This window comes from Manis pentadactyla, chromosome 8 (assembly GCF_030020395.1).
Source record: "Manis pentadactyla isolate mManPen7 chromosome 8, mManPen7.hap1, whole genome shotgun sequence".
NCBI lineage: Eukaryota > Metazoa > Chordata > Mammalia > Pholidota > Manidae > Manis > Manis pentadactyla.
In genome coordinates, this window is record NC_080026.1 from 21,856,219 (window position 1) to 21,879,188 (window position 22,970).

The window sequence follows — 22,970 nt, forward strand, 5'->3', positions numbered from 1 at the left end:
GGCTCCTCCCCGCCGGAGCCACCTGGGGCGCCCGCGAGGGGGCGGGCCGGGCCCGGACAGGTGGGCCCCGCCTGCGGGCGGGCGTCCCGGGCTCCGGGCCCTGCGCCGGGCTGAAGGGCGGTCCCGGCGGCCGCGCGTTAGGAGACAGCCGGGCTGCTAGTGCCCGGGGGGCGGCCGCTTCCAGCCTGGGCAGCTCTGGAAGTGGAACACAGCCTGTCGGCCGCACCTGGCCGAGCGCGGAGAGGGGAAGCCGACTCCTTTCTCTGCGGGAGGTAGACACGGAGAGCCGAGACCAGAGAACCAAGAGAATTGTGGCGAGGACACAGATGATGAGTTAGTTCAGAACTGGAAGAACTCAGAATGGCCTTTTCCGACCGTTCCTCTATAGTTCATCCTCATCTCACCCACCCCTCAAATGATCCCCGCCCCGTTTTAGATAACGGCATTAAGCTATAAATAGGATCATTTCAGACAGTGATGTCCCCCGCCACCTGCTAGCCTGTAAGCCCCAGAACGGGCAGGAACCTCACCTGGCCACTGTTGAATCACCAGACTTAAACCCAGGAGAGAGCAGGCTCATCAGTTAATACCTCAGGAGCCAAGGAGGTGTGGCGCAGACTTTCATGTCCAGCCTCCTGCTGGTACCCCCAGGCCAGAGCTGTTCAGCCTGTCTCCCACTTTATCAGCAAAAGCCCAGAGTCAGGCTGCCTGGCTTCCAGGCCACCTGTCCTCTCTGCACTGCTTACCTCCCTTCCAGCTGCCTGCTGGTGGGAGGTCTACAAGTCCGGGGTACTCCGTAAGCCGTCCAGCAAATCTTTAACTTCTGAAGATGTCATGGGTGGGGGAACTCAGAAATATACAGCTGTCCTGCCAGCCTTGCCCTGTGGAAACAGCCCAGAGTTTGCGTGACTGACCCAAGATCCCACAGCAGGACAGAGCTGAGCCTGGGGCTCTCCAAGGGCTGGTGGGGCCTGTGGCCAAGAAGCCTTGACAGGGCACAGAACTGCAGAAAATGGGCATGGGTTTGATCCTCTACTGAGATTTCTAATCCATGTTCTCTCCAAACCTCTCAGATCTGGGTCGTGTCACCTGGGCCACTTGCACTTACCGAGGCCCTGACAGCTTCAAAAACAAAGACATGTCAAAGTAGAACACAAAGGGAGGCGTATATTTTTAAGTGTTCCATTGAACAAATGAATGGCCTTCACACACAGATATGTAATCCTGCTACTCATGTTAATTTCAAGACTCATTAAAGAAATCCATTCCACGTGTACCACAGAGAACGCGGTACAACTTTAGAGTTGCATGGAGAACATTCCTACCTGGAACTATTTCAGCACACTGCTATGACTGTATGTTAGACCTCAAGGGCCATAATTGGAGGCTGGCTGTTACGTGAGGTCAGGGCCCAGCGGCACTCCACCCATCCCCCAACAATAGACGCAACACTCTCAAGGCCTGGACCCCCGCCTCGCTAATCAGTGAGGCCCACAGGCGCGTGTTGAAGAAGCGGTGTTGCCTGGCTGGTGGCTCCACACTGGGCAAGGCCAGCCTGGGGAAAAGTTGTGGAGGAAGCCCCACCTAGGTGTGCCTGTGCTCTAGCTACTCTCCCGCTATGGTGGGTGGGGAGGCTGGAGTCCCGGGGTGGGGCCGCGGAGGGGCCTGCTTTGGGGACCGCCACTGGCACCCGCAGGCGGGGCTGAGCTCGGGATCCCCTCGGTCTCACCCACGTGAAGTTCTCACCGCTTCTTGGGTGTTGCTTGCAGTCAGCGGAGCATGTGATCCTCTGTGATTTAGCACCCTCCTGCTCTGTGTGTGATCTTGGCTGGGCCAGCCTGGGTGACACCATCCAGACTGCCCTGGGAATCCTCAGGCGAGCGCAGGCTCTGCCCTGGCGTTGGCGTTCTCCCTCTCTCCCTCTCCCTACCCCGCTTCCCTTTCCCTTTCTCTCTCCTCTCTCTTTGCTGAGCTTGCTGAGCTTGCTGAGCAGCCCTGGGCATGTTCCTTAATTGTATATTTCTCCCACTTGGGAAATATGTGCATACATAAAATCAGACAAGATCTCTGCTTAAAGTTCTCTGCTTGAAAGGGGGGTCTGAAATGTGAAGGTCTAAAACTGCTGTGAGGTGACGTAGAACAATGCATGCAAACCATGTGAACACAGTGCCAGCATGAAGCATCTACTCGATAAATGGTGGTCTTACTATTTTTAATGTGGCTCAGATTGGCAGTGAAAGAGAGCCAGCTGATATGCAATAGACATTCAAGTGCTGAAAATGGAGATAAAAGCATTGATAGACTTCTTAAGAATCTAGAATGAATTAATCCTTGCAAATAACGGTGTGTGTTACTATTCTCCGCTGGTCCGTAGGGAGATGATATTTGAACTAGGAGAGCATCAGTTTCTTCTCTCTGATAGTGTAATGGAAGATAAATTATCCAAAGAGGAAATAATCCAAACAATTTCTGAGCCTTGGGATCTATTGACCTTCCTAATTTTTCCTACCTTTATATAAGACTCAAGGTACACGTACATTAATGCAGTATATATCATTTTCTGAACACGTTTTTCAATTAAACAATGCATCTAAAGTACCCAGAGTAGTTCCTGGCGTGTAGTAGCTGCTCAATTAGTTATTACAAATACAGGAGAGATGTAGAGAAATGGCCAGAAATACTAGTCAGAAAGAGATATAAATTCAGATAGGTAAATCTAATAACCTGTTTATCAGGTTTCCCAGAATTTTAAATTCATGGGCTCTGGAATCAGGCTGTTGAGTTGAAATTCAGCCACGAGTTCCAAGGTATTTTAATCGTCTCTCTGTGTCCTAGTTTCCTCATCTGTAAAATGAAGATCATACTAATATGTCATAGGAAAGCTGGGACACATAAATAGATTCTTTCCAATGAGCAACTACTTTGCGCCAGGCACAGTTCTAAATGCTTAGACTCTCTTTTGAGAGCTTTTGGGTAGGAATTCTTAATCAAGGTCTGCAGATCCTGAAACTGAACTCAACATTGTGTCTACATACATCCATAGCTGTCCTTAGATTTACAAAGAGGTTTGGATCTTAAGACTGGTTAGGAATCACTGCCTTCCAGACTTAGCCAAGGGTTTTACAGCTGGAAGACTTGTTGGAGATCATGCAGGCCACTGTTCCCAGACGTCCCTGAAGAGGATGATCACCTGGGTTCCCTGCTCAAGTTGCAGATTATTGCTCTTGAGTCCTGATTCAGGAGAGCAGAGTGGTTTTTGAATCTGCACTCCAGGTGCTCTTCACCTACAGGCAAACCTGAAAACGGCTCATCCAACCTTCTCATTTCTCAGGTGAGGACACAGGCCCAGGGAATAGGTTCTTCTTTATGAAACAGCTTCCATCCCATATCTGCAGGGAGCCTCCCTCCCCTTTGAGTCCAGATGAAGGAAGAGAAACATTGCTCCCTCCACAACCTAGGTTCACAGGAAAAGCACTCTAAAAACAAAATCGGTCTTCTTTTAAGAGAAAAATAGGATATGCAGCCCCCTCTGTGTTAGCTCTTTAAATAAAGAAGCCTAGACCCTTCTTGCCAGGACTGCTGGTACCTCACTCAGGCACAGCCCTCTACACCGCCCCCACGCCCATATCTAGCTTTACTATTTGAACAGCTGAGGCTATTCAGCTAACACTTTCAAGTGACATCCTACAAAAATGTAGATGTTGTATTTCTCTTCCTAAAACCACAGCTAATTAGACACTGAACAAGGGACTTCAGACTGGTGCCATTTCATTGTGTGAGGCCCACAGTGGGAAATAGTTTTCTCCTGGCAGATCTTGGAAAGAACTGAGTCTGAAGCAAGAACAGGACAGGCAGCAGCTGCAGCAAGAGTGGTTATCAAAGTTATGTTTTGGGGACACCCAAAGACATCAGCTTGAGAATTATCAGACACAATCCAGAATCTTTTCTTTTGGACCAGTGAAATGTTCTCCATGCTTACCAAGGGCAGCCAAGGATGCATGTGTTTTCTTCAGGGTTTTGACATTTACAATCACAGAGTCCTGAGTGTAGCAACAAACGAAATAACCTTCCAAAGTGTGTGTGCTGGGCACACGGCTCATGTAGTACAGCAGCAAGCAAAATTCCCAAGGTGGCACACTGGAGCATGTCCATTTCCCTGAGAAGACTATAAAAAGACGCAGGTGGCCCCTTCAGGCCTGTGCTTGACCCTGAGGCTGGGCAGTAAATCAGCTTTTCCTTATTTATTCCTCAGTATTATTCTTGACACTCTCAGGGACTGTGGGTCACCGTGAATTTTCTTAGCTGTCCATGACACACTGGCTGGGGATGTACTTGCCCTCTTTGACTTGGGGTTTCAGAGCCAGCACCGGAGCACAGACGACAAATGTATGGGTCTGTTTACATAATTGCTAGCTACAAGAATGTGTTGTATTTCTAAACCCAGGAAAGAAGTTCTTGATTATTCCAAATTTACTTCTTTCTATTGAAGGCAACACAAACGTACTTATTATCTTTTTAATTTGCTACGTCAATGAGGAACTGGAATACCAGTGTGAAGAAGTCTTTGTGTAAAAGCAGAGTTCTGTTACTACTGACACACCAAGCAAAATCTTCCTCAGGACCTTTGCACTTTCTGTTCCTTCTGCTTGGAACAGTCTCCAGAACTTTGCATGGTTGCCTCCTTCAGTCATTCACAGAAGGCTTTCCTGACCACCTGGTTGAAAGTAGACCCAAGCCACTTGCTAGCACAGCACCTTGTTAATTTTCTTCATAGCATTTGGATGTACTGAATCACTTTAGGAAGTGTTCACCAGTTTATATTTGCCTCTAAGAAAATAGAGACTTGGACATGTCTTATTAACCACTTCTCTCCAGCTCTGAAAACAATGCTGAGTATAAAATAAGTGCTCAAATATTCGTGGAAGAATGAATGAATGCTAACATTTTTGCAGAAAGCTTTGTGTTCATCATATGGAGATTTCAGCTGCTCCTGGATATTGCTTAGGTCTGGGAATAAGCTCTGGTCTGGGAATGCAGCAGAGTTTTGCCTTAGTTTCTCTATGCTCCTTGGCAGCCATGTGACCCTGAGAAAATTCAGCATCATGGTTATGAATATGGACACTGGGGCCAGCTCCACCACTTCTTAGTTCTGTGATGGTGGGCAACTCACCGAACGCCTCCACACCTGTTTCTTCATCTGTATATGGGGACAATAACCATACCCTCTCATCCATTCCTGGTGGGGAAAAGTAGTACCACTTTCATCCATTCCTTGTTAAAAGATTCCAGAATGCACATGAAGGACTAGCTATTATCGTTAGCAGGCATGGTACTAAGCATTTTACTTCACAGAGAGGTTAGGTAAGTAGTCGGAGGCACTCAGCTAATATGGGGAGGAGTGAGAACCACCTGCTCTTGATCACCAGATCCCTGGCACATGGCACACACACAACAAATGGCTGTGGCAAAACATTTCCACACAACTGATATCAAGCAATGCTCAACCTCTTAACGTGTCCGTTGCCATCCTAGTGAGCGTGAGCAGCTTTGACTTGTGCAGCCAAGGGCTGGTGCAGCAGTGCAAACCCCTAGTAGTGAGATGCCCTGGGCTGGGCTTCTTGGATGTGATGTGAGGGGAGTCGTTGAGCCTCGTTGGGTAGAACCAGATGATTCTCAATGTCTCTCGTAACCTTTTCTATTCTAAGTATTGGTGAAGTACACTTTATTTCTTTCAAGAATTCCCCAGTTTATTGGCTCAATATTGTGAAGTGAAAACCATTTTAAAAGGCACTATTTATTTAAAACAACTCATAAGTTGGGAAGTTGGGAATGACAAAAATTGAGATGAGTCAGCAGAAGCCTGGAATAGAAGGAATCTGAGCTCTAGAACCAAAATAACTATGTGACCTTAGATAAGTAACTTCACCTCTTTGGATTTTGGTTTTCTTCTGGGTTTAAGGCCTGAACGGAGACAAGTATAAAGCAGAGGCCTGAGCATAGTCATGTTTACAAGCAGCAGGCCCATGTACGGAGGACAGCTGGGGCCTGCCCTGTACATTGTACCCACTTCTGTAGTGCAGTGCCAGGAGAGTGGTCAGACGCCAGGTCCTTCCTAGCAGAGGGAGCAGACAGCTTGTTTCCAGAGGCTGGCAGAAACTGAGTGTGCTTTTGTGTTCCAGCGTGGCTATGTGACTCCTTGAGCTTCTGGAATCTCACCTGGGGAAACTGATTAAGGTCCTACGAAGATGCTGCAGGGATGCTTGCTCTCAGCACCAGCTGTGATTTCTGAGTAGCTGAATGGACCTGAGTCACGACCCAGCATCCACACAGTGGTCACTGAGCACTCACACGAGCCCTCAGTGCAAACAGCCACCAGCACAGTGGATAGGACTCCAGTTATTGGAAAGGTAGGGCGTGTTCTGTCCCCATGAAATAACCTAGGAGCAGCTTTTCCCCAAAAGAAAAGGGGGTGGAGGAGTGGGGAAAAAGTTAGAACCTTAAATGGAGAGCTCCAGTGAGATTTGAACTCTCTGGATGCAATTGGATGATTCCCAGCATCTCCCCATCCACTTTTCTCCAGGTGAGGGCATCACTGGGGGCCAAGGAGGAAATTCCTTCCAAGTAAATTTTTGACAAGAACTGTTAAAAAAAGACCACAGGCCCCAAATGGAGTCACTTACGCTAAGCCCCATGTTGCCAAACCGAGACTTAATTACAGTTCTGGCTCTCCCAGTAATGGAATCTTGAACCAGTTAATTAGGAATCTCTTAATCAGCCCTAGTTAGGTAATCTCTCCGATACACCCTTGCCGTCCCTTAAAGGGTCCTTGCCATAACCAATCCATTTTTGTCTCTTTCATTTTCTTCCCACTCCCTTCTGCCTATAAGTCTGTCATTCTGTGCAGCCCCTCAGAGCTCCTGTCTCTCTGCTAGAATGAATGCTGCCTGATTTGAATAAAGCCAATAAGATCTTCAAAATTTACTCATTTGAATTTGTTTTGTAACATAACAATCCCTTGTATTTGAGTGGCACTTTTATGAAATGCTTGCACACCATTTCTCACTGGATCCTCACAAAAACTGTGAGGAGTAGAAGGCAATGAGCTAAAAGTTTCCATAATTCCATAAAAAGTAACTGAAACACCAAGCAGTTAAACCACTTGACCACAATCCCACAGTCACTGGACAGGAAGTAGGGAGTCGGGTCCAGGTCCCAAGGCCATGATTCTTTCCATTTTGTAATGACTCAGTAGTGTCACTGCCCGATGGCCAGTGCTCCAGGGGCATTTTACTCTTGCATTCATGTCCCAGAGGGGACATGACAGGGCAGCAAGGATGCCTCGGCTTGTGGTTGGGGTCTGTAGGTAGGCAGTCACATTGGCACTGGCTGGAGGAGTTATCACCCCGTGATCTAGACAAAGCTGCTCTCAGCCTGTCCTTCCCAACCCTGCAGGAGCCCATCAGAAGCACCCACAGACAGGAGAGGCACAGGTTAAGGGAGCCTGTGGTAAAGTGGGGGGCTCACAGGGGAGCCCCACTTGATCTGCTTCTGCCCCTTTCTGTAGTTGGACTTGCATATGCATGTGTGGTATGATTGGCATGTTTACTTTTTCTAAAACCTAAAGCACTAACATGAGATCCTATTAATCATTGTGACAGGGCTGGAGGTGAGGTAGGGGCCACCTATTATCAGCAGGACTCCCTAAGCAGCCTCCTCCAAGGCCTCACAAAGACGTGGAGATGAGGGAAACCCACCCGGTACCCCCCCAAACCTTCCATTAGAGCAGGTCAGATGGGGCAAGAGAACCCTGCTTTATTTCCAGCTTAAGAGGCTGAGGAATATAGGATATTTAAAAATGCAACCAGAGACAATTAATGTCCTAAAGAGAAAAAAAAAAGGTCAACATGGGTAAGTTCAATTGTTAGAACATAGCAACAGTGAGAAGAGATGTGTCTGCTCTTGCAAGCATCTGCTCTGCACGGAAAAGATTCTGATAAGTGACCTCTGTGGCAGCCTTCCTTTAGGAGCCCCAAAATTCTTCAGCCAGCCTCCCCTGCTGTGAGGCACCCTCCTTCATTACTATTTCTGCAGTTCTTTCCTAGAGGAATTTGATTGCTTAAAGTGACTCAAATAATAGTAAAGTCTCGGAATCCTATGGAAGGAGAAAACACAGAAAAGTTGCAAAGGTATACAATTCTGTATAAATTCTTTACAAAAGGAGTTTTGAGGCCGGTTGCTGGTTATCACTGCACGCACGCACGCACACACACACACACACACACAGTTACTAGCTGTTGAGAGCACACACCATAGGACTGGACCAGCTGGGTTTCAATCCTTGCTCCTTCTCCCAGCGGTGAGATGTTGGACAAGTTACTTAACCTCTCTGTGCCTGCTTCCTCCTCACTAAAGCAGAGATAATGGTGCCTAACTCATGGGATTATTAGAAAGATTAGGTGGATTAATACATGTAAAGCACTTAAAACAGTGTCTGGCACACAGCCAGAAGAGTCTCCCACATGAATTGACTGCTTATTGCAGCTTCCTGAGCACTATGGAGCTCCTGAGGTATTACATGTCACCTGGAACAAGTTTGCCAATTTCTCTAATTTCATGTACACATTCTGAAGGAATAAACTATTTTAAAATTAAAAGAAAAAAACTTCCCAGGAGAATCATTTGCAATCTGGTCATGCACAGGGGTGAGAGTTTGGAAGACGTTAGACAGGGAAGGGTTCCCCAACAGAAACTGCTATTACTACTAGGGGAGCAAAGCAGGTGGAGAATTTCAGCCTTCACCATCCACAGCATTGCAAGTGCCTAGATCCACAGGGGTCATCTGCAAGTCTTTTATTATTTTGAGCCCAACTAACACCACAGAAATTGGTGTTTTCTTTGCAGATTGGATAAAAACCACCAAATGCCAATGGGAAAAAGGAAAAATACCATGGCTTAGGATGCCTTTTGTCAAGTGGGCCCACATTTTCATCTAATTGTGTCATGTGAGATGCCTCCTGCTTTTGTTCAATTTATTATGTACATATGACAAATCCCAAGATGTAACTTGTTACAAATGCTAGAATTAAACCTGCCAATACCCACATCACTGATACTTGCCTCTGCAGATGATAGCTCCCACAGATGCTTCAGCTCTGTACTTCCAAGGCATTGCCCAAGCACCATTCAGAACACGAAGGACCAGGAAACCTCAAGAAAGACTTGCAGGAATCCAGGGGAACGGTGGGTGTCAAGGCAGTCGTACTGCATTGCAGAGCCTCTGAGTCCTGGGACCTGTGGGGTTGCTGCCCGTTGAAACCGAAATGCTTTGTAATTGGGTTTTTTCATAGGACTGCTTCCCCATCATCAATAAACACGCTTCAGCCTAAAGTTATCCACCACATTTGAAGTTTTACTACAAAGTCACCTTTAACAATCTGATATCTGGAAACTGCCTCAAGTTCTTTGGAGAATAACAATTTCAAGAAAGATGGGTAAGACATCATATAAGTGCATCATTTGCCATGCCCTCAATTTCACTTACAAAATGTTCATTTGGCAGCCATCCTTTCCTTTTTTAATTGATGAAAGCGATTTACTATCTGGCTCTCATGCAACATTAACCAAACCAAGAATGAGAATGAGGGTGTTTTATGTACACAGTGCCATGCGTGGCCACAGGACTCCAGTGACCCGAAGTATCTCCTTGCTAAGAGAGCAGATAAAAATACTCGTGTCCCACCTTTTATTTTTCTTCAAAGGCTTCATACTCTAGCATTGTCTCACAAGATTTCAGACCTGTACATTAATACTAATAATTAGTAGGTTAAACAGGAATACAAACACCCAATCCTTGCCAAACATCTTTTAATATATACAGAGCTTCAATACATGTTAAAGAATGCCAATGCTCTACAACATGTATTAGTTTCTAAGTGCCTTTCTTGGTCATGAAGAAATCCAGAAATTTAGCTGATTTACTGGTCTAATGAGCTTTAACTCAATCCTATTTTTAAAAAAGTTAAGACACTTGTTTACAGCCGTCACTTGTTTTCAGTGCTGAACCGCAATATCAGCTCTTCTTGGCTCCTCAGTGAAAAAAAAAAAAATTAAAAACAGATATTCGAACAAAAGAAAATCAGTAAAATACAAGAAGGTCAAGGCTGACTTTATTTGTGCTTTGAATTCAACCGCTGCTTTCTGAGATGAACTCCTTTCAGGTCAGAAAATAGCTCATCCTACCACTGGCACTGAGCCCTTCAATGAGAGTGTGTTTGGGGTGACTCAAATTAAGAAAAATCAGACCAGCCAAAGTTTAACTCAATTTTATTTTCCACTTTTAGTATTTTTCAAATTATACAACATGCAGTCTGCCAGAGTATCCATACATCTTCATTTTAGAACCTAGAAGATAACCAAAATTTTCCTCGGGCCAGGGGAGGGTTCCTTCCAGATCTTTTGTTACATATACTATATTACAGCATCATCACTTGATATAAATGCCATTCTCCCCCTCAGACCACCAAAACAAGCTTGTCCACAGATTTTTTAAAATGATAACTACTGTACAGATACGTAAAGCTGGAGAACACACATCTGCAGTACACATTACATACTTTACAAACTAGACATGTATAATTCTACAGAATGCCCTAGTCCCCTTATATCTGCACAGAACGAAAAGTATTTAAAACCGATACACAATTTGTAAATGGGTCAGCAGACTTCATGGAGCAGTGCTGCCTTCAGCAGATACCTGGCCCTGACTCAGTTCCTTTAACAAGTCTAAATCGTTAGCGTTTGATGAAGCCACTGGAGACTGCGGTGGTCCCTTTAGCTTGCTCAAGATACTCACTGCAAGACAGTGAAGTGACACCCTCCCTGTCCTCTACCTCTTGCCCTCAGCCAATGAAAAACTTCCCCAATATGTCCAATAGCCAGAATCTAAATGTCTTCTGCCCTGCTTTAAAAACAAACGAACAGAACTTCAAAGAAGGAACAGTTAAGAGCTCTTATTTGCTTATTTCTGTAGGGAGGGGAGCAGATAATCCCCCGAGTCTTGGTGATGGCTTGGGCTGGCTTTGGACTGGAATATCACTTCCTCATGTAAAGTTAGGGCTTCAAAAATTCACTATATGCTACATTCTAGACAAACATTTTTATTTCTTCATTTATCCCAATATTCTATGAATTCTAGTTGTCTTAATCATATACTATTTCCTTTAAAAGTCTCAATCCACACTTACTGTTCTTCCTACTGCCTGCCATTCAACAAAGCAAACTGTACAGCATTTGAAGAGATGATGCACTTGTACAGAATTTTCTAGAAATTGGTCAAAACATATTTGGCATTAATATAGTTTAATCTCCAACCATAAATTTCTTCTTGGAAAGTTTTAAAAGCACTTTATGAGTTGATAATACAGCCAATGAAGGAATATACTATATCACAGAAATGCAAATGGTAATATGAATCCAACGATAAATCGTGATAATCCCAAACAACATTACTCTTAACCATCCACCATCCTACAGGTAGAGATTATTTGTATAAACCATCTGGCTATTCCTTTCTAGCATCAAAGAGTAAACTTTCAAGAAGTAGTATGAAATATAAATTTATTCCTAGAGGAGAAACACACACACACACACACACACACACACACACACACACACAGGCAAAAAGCAGCATACAACCAAAGGTATAATTACAGACTCAGCCATTCAGAAGTGTAGTTTTTATATATTTAGGGTACAAATGTAAAGGAGCAAGTCTAAAAAATAAAAATTGCATAAATGTGGCTTTTAAAAAAAGTAGCCAACAGAGGATATGGTTCTGATATTAGCTTATTACCAAGTAATATTTAGGGGTCTGTTGAGTCTACCGTATAACCCATTCCAAGAACATACCCACCTTCTAGCCACAGTGTAGGAAAATTAGTTTAGAGGTCCTATAAAGATTGAAGCTAGCTGAACTGACTGGCTGATCAGCAACTAGCAGAATTATCTTTAAGAGACATCAAAGCCAACTTTCTCTGTGAATCAAAGTGAAGTGAATTTTCTGAGTCCCTTGTGGAGATCAAGAAATATGGACCTACAAGTGAATGTTTCTTTTGAAACATCAAAGGGCCAAGCAATCCTTTAGAAGTAGAAAAGGGGTACCCATGGAAAAATTACTTTGGAAAGAATGTAAAATAATCTATTAACAAGCGAGTCCAAAAAAGGAATTCCTGACCTTTGTTCAATTTCTAACCATAAAGTCATACAGCTACATAATAGACGGTAGTGGTGTGACAATTATTGACCATCCTCTCAATGACCAATGTTCTGGCTTCTAAAATCAGAGGCAAACATATTAACAAGGTTATAATCTATGCTGTATATTTTCACCTGATAAAGTTTGCAGAACCTGCCCAAGAAGGGCCCTTTTATCAGAATGGAAATGGTGATCACGCAGTTCTATCGGGCAAGTACTGACAACAACGTAAGAAAATCAAATGGAAGAATTTTTAGAATGTAAATGAATGCAAAACTGCCATCTTGATGAGATAAACACTTCAGCAGAATTTGTCCTCTTCCCTCTCCTTACTCCCCCACAAAAACAAAACACACAGAAAGTGCAACATTGAACAAATAAATTAAGTCAAAGCAGCTTTGCTTTGTTAGGGAAATTTTATACAGGAGGAGTCTGGAAGTCAATTCACAGTCCTTGGTGCTCTCCACACACACCCGCGCACACCCTTCAACCCACACGAAGTAAGAAATCTGTGTCTCCCCAAGCACACATTTCCTTCCAGTGGTGACCGCAGCGGGGACGGTGCCAGCTCACTCACGTGAGCAGGCACAGGGATAGGATGGGTGCCCTCACTGAGATCCGTTTCACTGTTACTAACTACCCTCAAATATGCCAAAACAAGTAGCACACAAGACCAACTTAACTGAATCTTCATCCGTTTCCCCGGAAACTTTACTACTTGGAAATTGATCATTTTAATATGCACAGCTGGAAGTTTAAGAGTTGATTCATATATCTGAATCAAGCAGTAAATGTAAAAAAATCCAACCATACTTGTAACTTCTAATTCTAAGATATAACCTATCTACTTGATGCCAAAGATAGAACTGGTCAGCGATGATGGGTTAAAATAACTCATTCATGGCAACTTAGTCACAGGCACAAAAATTTGCCAATTACTTTCTCCCCAGGACTTCCTTTTACAACCGTTGTCGCCAGCAATACCCCCCACAAGGCTTAAGATGGTACCCTAAAGAAAGAAGCCATGCCAGCACAAGCTCCAGTAGGTTCAGTGAGAAGGAAGTGAGGACGGAGCAGCCCCATTTCCACTCACCCAGCTCTGCAGCGTTTTCAACACTTCAGAAAGAATGATATTCAGACTGGGCTGGCTGAGACTAGCTGCCACAGGTTCAACAGCAAGCAGCTCAGAGGCAAATTTTATGACTTCCCACATTTACATAGATGTGTTTGAATGAACAAATTCTACATTGCTACTGTCAGATTGTTTTTTCTGCCTTGAAGAAATTTGCTTTGCATTTTAACGGTGCCATACTTAAAAGGTGTATTTTACAGATCCAAAGATGTGACTAGGGTATTCAAAATGCTTCTTTGGGGTAATTTGTTTTGGAAAAGTGTTCAGAATGAAAATTTTGAACCCTATAGCAGCACTTGTTTTGTTCCCTAAAAATATAAAGTAATGTGTTTATTTTACAGGAAACCAGACAGTTGCGGCAAAGCACGACCACCGCCTGCACGGCACTTGGTTGTTCCCTCCAGGGAATGGCACGTTAGGGCATTTGCTGGGACAACGTGCTACAGTAAGAGGAGGCTCCAGAGATGCCAGAGACCACAGGCACCCAAGGCTGAAGCCGTGGCCCTGGTTCCCAGGGGTCTGTGGATCTTCTGTAATTGTCCCCTTCAGATGTCTCAGGAAGAGAAAAAGTCCAAGCACACATCTGTACGCACAGCAATTCTACACAGCCCCAGTATCTGAAACTCACGTACTGCAGATGGCTAGGGTAAGCAAGTGTAAAAGAAAATGCAAATTGTGTAGGAGGGGGAAAAAAATAAAGGAACTGGTGATAAATGTAGTCCTTGACATGCTACGTGGAGTCAGATCTGTCGAAAGAGAACCAAAGAGAGAACATAGGAGTTAGAGAACACGGTGGAAACTCACTCCTCAGAAAAAAATTTAATTCTAGATGTTTAGACTAGTGCTGTCCAGTGGAAATACCATGCGGTCCACATATTTAATTTAAAATTTTTAAGTAGCCACATGAGAAAGTGAAAAGCAACAGGTAAAACTAACTTTAATACTGTTTTATATTTAGCCCAATATAGTCAATGTTATCATTTCAACATGTAATCAGCATTATGTTGAGACAGTTTACATTTCAATATTACTATTGAGCTATTTCACAGTCTTTTCCAGTGTTGACAAACTGGTGTATATTGTTCACTTTCAGCACAGCTTCCTATTTACTGCTTTTGCTTTAATTTAGCCCTGACAACAGGCCCCTCCAAGAGTCAGTATCCATAGAAACTATAGATATTCACAGAAACATACTGCACTTTCTCATTCCTAAAGCGAATGGGGACACCATTTCTCACATGCAAGTACTTGGGATAAAGAGGCAAGTCAGACACAGCCCGTAACGCAGGCTGTCTTAGGAGGGAAGTTCCCAGCCCTGAAAGACATGCTTCACCTCCACGTGGTGATGCTGCTGCTCAGTAGGGCACTCCTTTCATTTCCTGCCACTTCTCACCAGATGGTCATCTGATCACTGCTTGGCCTTGAGGGTAAAAGTCTGGACTGGCCTTCGTCAGCCTTTGGACTAATTCCAATAAACTCAACTTTCAGGAAGACACTGAAAGAGCCGATTTCCTCACATCAGCTGGAAGCCCCAAGCATCCCTGATCTTGCCTATAGGTTCTGTGCAGAGTTTGTAGTGCTTGTGGGGTGGGGAGGGGGCAAGAAGAGAGGTAGGAAGGCCTCATCCTTGAGAAATATATGGGAATTGCCCAGCACAGGAAATATGACAGATGCTAAGAAAAACCCAACTGCTCTTCTGAATATAAAAAAAAACTTCATAACCAGACACACCGTGCATTCTGTTTTTGACTCTATTAGGCTTATACCCAAATTTAGTGCTCAACTATGGCAAGTATCTCAGATGCCTGCTACGATGCTCTCTCCCTCTCATTTTTCCCTCCTCACTCCCCTAATTTATGTGTTATAATACTGTAAGCAACCTCACATATTGTGTATAAATAAGCAGAATATAAATTATAAACAGAAAAAATTTAGGGTATGGAAACAGATTATAAAAGTAGATAAAGACAAAGTGGGTGGGGAAAAAAGGGGAGAAACAAAGAACAGAAATTATGTAGGAAAAGAAAACACAATCTTTTTTTTTAGAATACCAGCTCCTCCCTGACATAAAAAATAAATATTCAGAGAAGGAACTCATTTGGTAACTACCATCTCTTGTTTCAACAGTTAATCAGCTCACAATTACAAAGCTGCTCAATTAAAAATGGTTTAAACACCCTTCTGTGAGAATATTCATGTCATTTTTTAGAAGTCACAGAGAGTGAGATTTGCCTTTGGAAGGAATATCTTTCATGCTTTGCCTTTCTGGTGAGGTTCTGTGCTTATTATTAGGAACAGAAATGAAAAATCTAAAAGCATGGTCATGGTTGTCTTTTAAATTCATTTTGAGCAGAAAACCAATAGGCCTGAGGGTACTTTCTGAATACCACCATTGAAATCCCTTTTCCAGTTTCCTTACAGATTCGTTTTTTCCAAGTGCCCTATCTCAGAATCACTTGTGGGTCACCCTGGTCAGATGAGATGGTCTTTCTGTGTGCCTGGAGGCAGGGAGGTACTGAGCACATACCTTAAACTGCAGGATTATGGTTTAGCAGATGCTGCAGCCAACCCATGTTGACAGAGTCAAGCATTAGACACACAAACTTAGTGGGGCGATTGCCATAACTCCAGCAGACCATGAAGTGACACTATTCCCCCAGAAGGTCTTTCATTTGAACCCCCATTCGCCAGGTGTAAGATTCAGCACATCTGGCTAATAGTTTGGAAGAAACAGGGGACCATAAAGGAGGCTCAACCTGCTTAGTCACCTCAAGGAGGGTGAGAGCAAACTGGGATTGTGATGGGCTGTTGAAAATAAAAACACAGGAACTCATCAATAAAAGGTCCTCTGTTATCAAGAGGTTGCTCTTCATCCTGAGTTAAAGATCTTCACAGGCCTGTCTGACAAAGCAATCTTTCCAGGAGGCCCAAGAAAAACGGATTCAACCAGGATACTCCCATCCATCCCCCAACTATCTGGATGCTCACCTCTTATAAATTCGGGAGAGAAAATAGATATAATGTATTAAGGGATATGGGTTAGTTAGCCCCCAAAGAAACCATTTCTGACTGTTCTTATCACAAGGCTGGCCTGCTGGAGAGGCTGACGGATCTTGAGAACATTTACAACCCACTTCTGTTGACCTTAGACGGTTCAGAGTAGTCACGCACCTGCCTAAAAGCATGTGCTGGACCAAGGGACCTGCTACTGGACTGTCCTGGGCCTCTGCCAAACTGAAGATGGTAATGGAGAGTGGCAGTGTGTGACCAGGTTTAGGAGGAAATAAAATCACATTTCTTTAGAAAGGGTGGAGGAGGCTGAAGAAAGAAGCTAATTACATAAGGGTTTTGCAAGAAGTGGTTTGAGATTTTTTTCCCACCCCAACTTTGGCTTTTGCAATTGCTTGCAGGGGATTTATGCTTAATCCAAACAGGACATAGTTTTATCTTTTCTTTTGCCTTCCTACAGTTCAATCCCCACATTATAAGAATTACCCGCAGTACTTTATGTATCACTGCTGAATGCAAGTAGATTATCTTCCAGGCGCATGAGTGCAATCTGCTGTGGAGGGACAACTGTAGCTGCTCTGAATTAATGACTCCGAGAAACATGACAGTGAGAAAAATTAAAGTACAGCAGCCTGCACTGGAGAGGAAATAAGGAATCCTTTCTTCCAGGTCCTCCATTTGAATCCAGAATGTACTTTCAAAGTCCTGTGCCACAAGAGAACCCCTCTGCTGTTATTTCTGCCCTCTCTCCCTGAAGTCTGCCTGTATCTAGGCCCATGCCCATGACCACCAGGATATTGGCTAATATTTGTGGGAGCTGAATTTTTGCTAGGTGCCCTTCTATGAATTTTCACTCTTCTTTCATTTTATCTTGCTTGATTCCCAGAACAAACCTGTGGTGAAGGTACTATGAACATAACTCCATCAAGCCACAGTTTTCTTAGCTGTTAAATGGTTAAGAATCTGTCTGGAGTGGCAAGGTTGGGTTTTCTTCATATACTTCAACTAAAACAACATACTGCAATAGATAGAAGGCAGAAGCAGATAGGAGAATCCGGCTGCTATCTATTAAGCCAAATATTTAGTTCCCCCCAACCTTGGACTTGCAAACCTGTAAAACAATGCCATTCTACTAAGTTATTTGTTTTGGAAATAATTACTTTTCAACAAAAGTAGCATTTATGTAAACAGTATTACTATTTTAACTGTTTCAATTTCTAATATAATACATATCAGTAGATACAACCCAGAAATATAAAAGCTCTTTGATGTCATTGATACTTATAAAGAACATGAAGGATCCTAAGGCCAAGGATTTTGAGAACTGCTGCATAGCAGATCAGAGTTCTTACCCCCAGATCTAACACTAACATGTTATGTGATCTTACAGTTCACTTGACCTCCTTATAGAAAGTAGAATGAGATAGGATAGGATTAGATGATGTTGACATGGGCAAGTCCTGAGTACCTGCTCTGGGCCAAACATCCACCTAAGCTCTCTCTATATTAATCCATTTCATCCTCACAGCCTCCCTGTAGGTAGGTCCTGTCATTGGCCACATTTTACAGAAGAGTACGCTGGTATAACTTACCCAGCGTCATGGCCAAGCTGGGATTCAATGCCAGGCAGCCCAGTTTCTGATCATGAGCCACAGTCACCCAGATGCCTTGCCTGCAGCAAAGAGTCACCCTGTAGGCACACTCTTGTGACTCAATCATTAATTGCTGGGATTTTCCAACAGCAGTAGCAAGTTGAATGGCCCAGCGGTTTAGATGTAAACGACATGTGTGGCCTAAGGACCCCATGTGACCTGTTCTAAATAGGTTTCTTGGCTTCACTACTTGGAAAGGCTAAATCCCAAGGCACCTCCTTGCCTGCCTTGTGTGTGGCATGAACCCATTTCTGCTGCGGGCAGAAGTCAGTTTGTGCATCTAATGTATACATGTATAATATATATGTACTCACAATGTGTATCTTATGAAAGGGGGTGAAAGAACTGGGTCACGGAATTGCACAGAAGTAGCATAGGCATGCCAAATTCTACCAGAAGCCATGCCTACCAGAGCCACATTGCGCCTAGCAATTTATTCTCAGTGAAAGACCATCTTTCATTAAATTATGTTAAGGTTGGAGGCTTGACTTTTTTATTGGTGGTTTCATTTTTTAATCTGATTTCTAAGTTTGTTGATTGGCAGTTGTATAAGACCTGTAAGTACAGGAGTGTATACTGTTTTAAATTTGCAAATACTTAAATATTATAATACAATAACTTAAAGAAACTCTGGGATTCTGTGATCATTATATTCCTTTAAAAATACTCTATTTATATTAAAGTTTGAGAACTAAGGGTCTGTATACAGGAAAACCAAAAGACCATTCGGCCTCAAAGTCTTTCAGAAAACAGCCAAGGTTTCAGCAATGCCCCACTGATGCCATCTGGTGGACACATTTGAAGAAAAGGACCCACCAGCTTGCCACAGCCAGGGAAGGAAGCCAGACTCCAGGGGCCCTCAGAATCAGGGAGCTGGACAGGTGTTTAAATGGTGCCCATATCAAATGTGGGGCCTTGAGCAAGCACTCACCTGCCCGAGAGGCCTAATTTCACGCTGTCTCTTTTCCAGCCTGCAGCCAATCCCATATCCCACAGCCCTGGCTTCTTGCTGCACTGTACTGCCCCGCTGTACTGTCCAGCTTTGGGGTTTGAAAAAGATGGTTCCCCTCCCCCTGGGACTGCCCCCCAGATTTGAACTAGATGAGATAAAAGCCTGCATTATTCTGGGTTCTTTTCATTTCTCCATGTTGCCATCTTCAGGTTTTCTGAAACTTTGAACATAAACCAAGATATGCATTGTGATTTTATTACTGACCTCCTGCAATGAAGCCGAAAGAACCCCCCAAGATGACCAGATGCTGCTCAAGCATAACTATGCCACTCTGGCTCCAAGAGGAGGCTCAGAGGAGTCAGCAGTTGAGATCACTGCTGCTTAGGATAGACACACTTCAGAATGAGAATCCCAAAGATCAGGAAAGTCATCTCAAAAAGGTATGATGATCTAAGCAATGAATTCCATATTCCCAATTTTTTTTTTTTAATGATTTAGCATTTCCTCACTTCCAATTATAATTCCCCACTTCACTGATTACTATCCTTTTTTTTACCCTATGACAAATGCCCAGTCTTTTTCTTAAAAATAGTCAATGTTCTTATTGATAGTATATTTAAAACCCCTTATATCTAGTCATAGCTAAGTAGGGTACTCAGACATAGGCCTTCCCCACTTAGTGGTTAAAATTTACTGCTACAGAGAGACAAAAAACTATTGTGCAAAATTACGTGAATATAAGGAGAATCTAAACCAACATTCACCAACCACCTACTATGTGCAAGTACCACACAGCTCCTCAGTGTGAAAGAGAGGACATGGGTGGGGACTGGCCAACACTGGTTGGATGTACCCTTCCTAAGTGCCAGGAACACGCACTTCTGCGTGCTGACCTCAGTGGGGGTACTGCAGAGGTCACAACCCGGACAGCACAGCTGTTTATCAGGTGTTCAATAAATGCAGAATGCTGGCTGCCACCTCAATGTCCATCCCCTTGTCCTCAGCAGAAGGACACTACTTTTATTCGGGGCACTGAAGCCTCCCCTGGTCATAGCTAGACACAGCCATGTGCCTACTGTGACCAGAGGGATGCAGGCATCTGCATGGGACGGGACTGCTGGGAAGGCATCTTAAAGGAAGCACATTCATCGAGAGAGTGTCTTTTGCCTCTTCTCCACTTCCTCTCTGCTTGCTAAACATGGAATATAGGCATGGTAGCTAGAATTACAGAAGTCATTTTAGGGACCTTGAGGCGACCTTGGGGAAGGAGGGTACTTGCTGAGGACAGTAAGTTTAAATTTAAGAGGCTAGCTTTCTGTTGTCACCATAGAGTTCCCTTGGCCGACCCTCAAATTTCCTTTACATGGCAGAGAAATAAACTTCCATCCTGCATAAGTCAAGTTACTTTAGGATAGTAGTTCTCAAAATTTGGTGGCTAAAAAAATTGCCTGAGGTGCTGGTAAAAATACAAAGGCCCAGGCCCTGTGCTACTTCCAGGAGCCTGAGTCTCTGGGTGCTAGTTGGTACTGACACCCATTACAGGTCAAGAACCACTGCTTTAGGCTTTTCTCTTCTCAGCTGCCCAATGTGACAGCTTCCTTTAGTGTCAATCCCAATACTGATTAACATGCACTCAAAGCAACTTTATAGCATCCAATTTTACTTTATTCCTGATTGAAAGCAGACATCGGATCTGAATGGGGTGGCCCACTGCCAAGATGTTGTTATCCACCCTCCTACAATATGGCACATGGTGGTGGGCACGTTGCCCACCCACAGGCTGTCTCGGTCTTCCCTCCCGTTTCTGCTAATCTGACCAGCCTCTGTCCTGCTCCTGGGCATGCTGCCTGGGCCAGTGCAGGTGAAGGCTGTCTGGACGCAGCCAGCAAACTTCTTCCTTGCAAGTTTTGATCTGAGCCTTAGCAATGTGATTACAACCTCCTTATTCACTTCCCTTACCTTGATGCAAAAGGACTTTGAGCAACCACTGCTCTCCTGGGTGGCCCTTGATTCTTGAGGCTTCCCCATGTCAGCTCACCTGTCTTATAAGCTAGCTTCCTTAGTGAGGGCATGGAGTCCAGCACAACCTCCTCTCCTCCACAGTTTACCAGTTCCAAGTCAGAGCTTTTCTAATCAGTTGGCTCTCTGCCCTGTCCAACCAGTAACCCCTTTTCTCTGTTTCAGTTACAAAAGGAAAGCCTTGTGCTTTCTTCTTCTCTCTTCTAAAGCCTATCGCTTTTTTTTCTTTCTGTTGTAGAGCAATGCCAGGCATGTGGATGGTGGGAGAGAGGTCACAGATCACCATCTTAAAGAAAAATGTGGTCTGGACCAACCTGGATATAAATTAGCGCCATTCTTTAAAGTCCCACTTGTTGAGTTCAGATAATTCTATTCTCTGGCTCTTGCTTCATATTCAGTTCCTGAGATTTAAAGCAAACATCCACGTCCACAGGAAAAGAAGCTGATATCCAGTTAGTGCCCTCTAGGAAAGCAAGGGAGTCCCACAGACAAAGAAAGCTGGGGTGATGCATTCAGCATACATACCCTCACCTACCCTCGGAGGGCCCCTGGTGCCAGGTAGTCCAAGCTAGGAGACCCTGAGGCTCTAGACTGAGGTCGCCCCAGCTGTTAGCCAGAGCCTATCCTGAGTCCTCTCTGCTGCAGGTCCACACACATGCAGCTGGGGGCCAGGAAGGGGCAGGGATCTGCCCAAGCTCTGTCCTGGACAGAAACCACCCCACACCAGAGACTCACTTCATATTCATTTCTGGTAGTGAGTGGAGTTTGAAGAGCCACCTCCTCCCCCTCGCACGGCGTGGACGGCTGTTGGAGATGATGCCGGGTAGTGTCCAGGGCGGATGGGCTTGGCTGTAGCCAACCGACAGGAGGGAGAGAACAGACATTTCAGAAAGGGCTTTAAGTGTCACACCCAGATACCTACACGTCACATGTGAAAGCCCAGAGGCACAATTGTTACCAGCATTACAATTCTTATCAACCACCGGACCTTTCTGAAAAGAGAAGGTCTGCCCTGTTAGTACACAGTAACTAATCCAGGGCACCTAGTGTTCAGGAGACAGAGAGAACTTATCTATCTATTATTTAAATTCTGGTTGAGGAAAACTGGAAACAAAGGACTTTCAATTTTATCTGAGGCAAAGCCATGGGTCCCCATGGGCTCCCAGAGCATCTGTGTAGCCCCTAAAAATGGATGTAGAATTCTGCTTATGCATTTTTTCTGGGGAGACGGTCCCAGCCTTCACTAGGTTTCCAAAGAGTATAAAATCCATTAAATGCAATGAACCACGAATCTAAGGTACACTAGCAAAACCAGAAATATGAAGTTGCTGGTTTGCAAAACATTTGCCCAGCAGTATCTGATGGGAAATAATTAAATACTACATGCTGTCGGAGATGGTTTGATTTTTTTTAAAAAAGGTCTCCAGGGAACATCCCTAAATCCCTTTTACTCCCCAGGTGCCATCTGGGAACTATGACTCAGCAGCTACATTCTCATTCCTGCATGGACAAAACTTGAGGGGGCTGGACACCAGGCTCCCTTCCCAGCTTGGAACCACACCCTGTTCCCTGATGCCAGGCCTGGTTCCTTCCAGGGTGGGTGAGCCAGGCCTGCTCTGGCAAGTGGCTTTCTGAGGCTTCTGGCTACATACAACTCCCTCATGGCTCCACTGGTACAGAACAGAAAAGGCCTGCAGCCTTGCTGAGGAACAGCCACATATTCTGCTGTTTCTGAGAATGGACCTCTCTTTACAGCTGAACCCTGTGGCTCTGCATGTGGCCTGGGCTGCCCAGCTTCTCTGCTCAGCTTGGCAACTTTGAAAACCACGATGTACGCTGGAATCTCTCAGGGTAAGGAAGCAAGTGCCTGATACTCCCCATCTCCCAGGATGAGTGCGGGGTGATGGGAGGGGCCAGCTGGCCTAGGTCCTGGAGGCTGCACCGTCAGCACAC

The 22,970-nt window shown here is 44.5% G+C and overlaps 1 protein-coding gene across 1 annotated transcript in view; it reads right to left on the minus strand.

The window, feature by feature from the left end:
• Positions 1–10,306: 10,306 nt before the first annotated feature.
• KIF5C (kinesin family member 5C) overlaps positions 10,307–22,970 on the minus strand; it is a 137,736-nt gene continuing 125,072 nt past the window's right edge. Inside the window, exons 25-26 of the mRNA XM_036928306.2 lie at positions 21,753–21,866; positions 10,307–14,131 (exon numbers count right to left, since the gene is read on the minus strand). Coding sequence (XP_036784201.1) covers positions 21,760–21,866 — 107 coding nt within the window. The 3' untranslated portion in view covers positions 10,307–14,131; positions 21,753–21,759. The remainder of the gene's footprint in view (positions 14,132–21,752; positions 21,867–22,970) is intronic.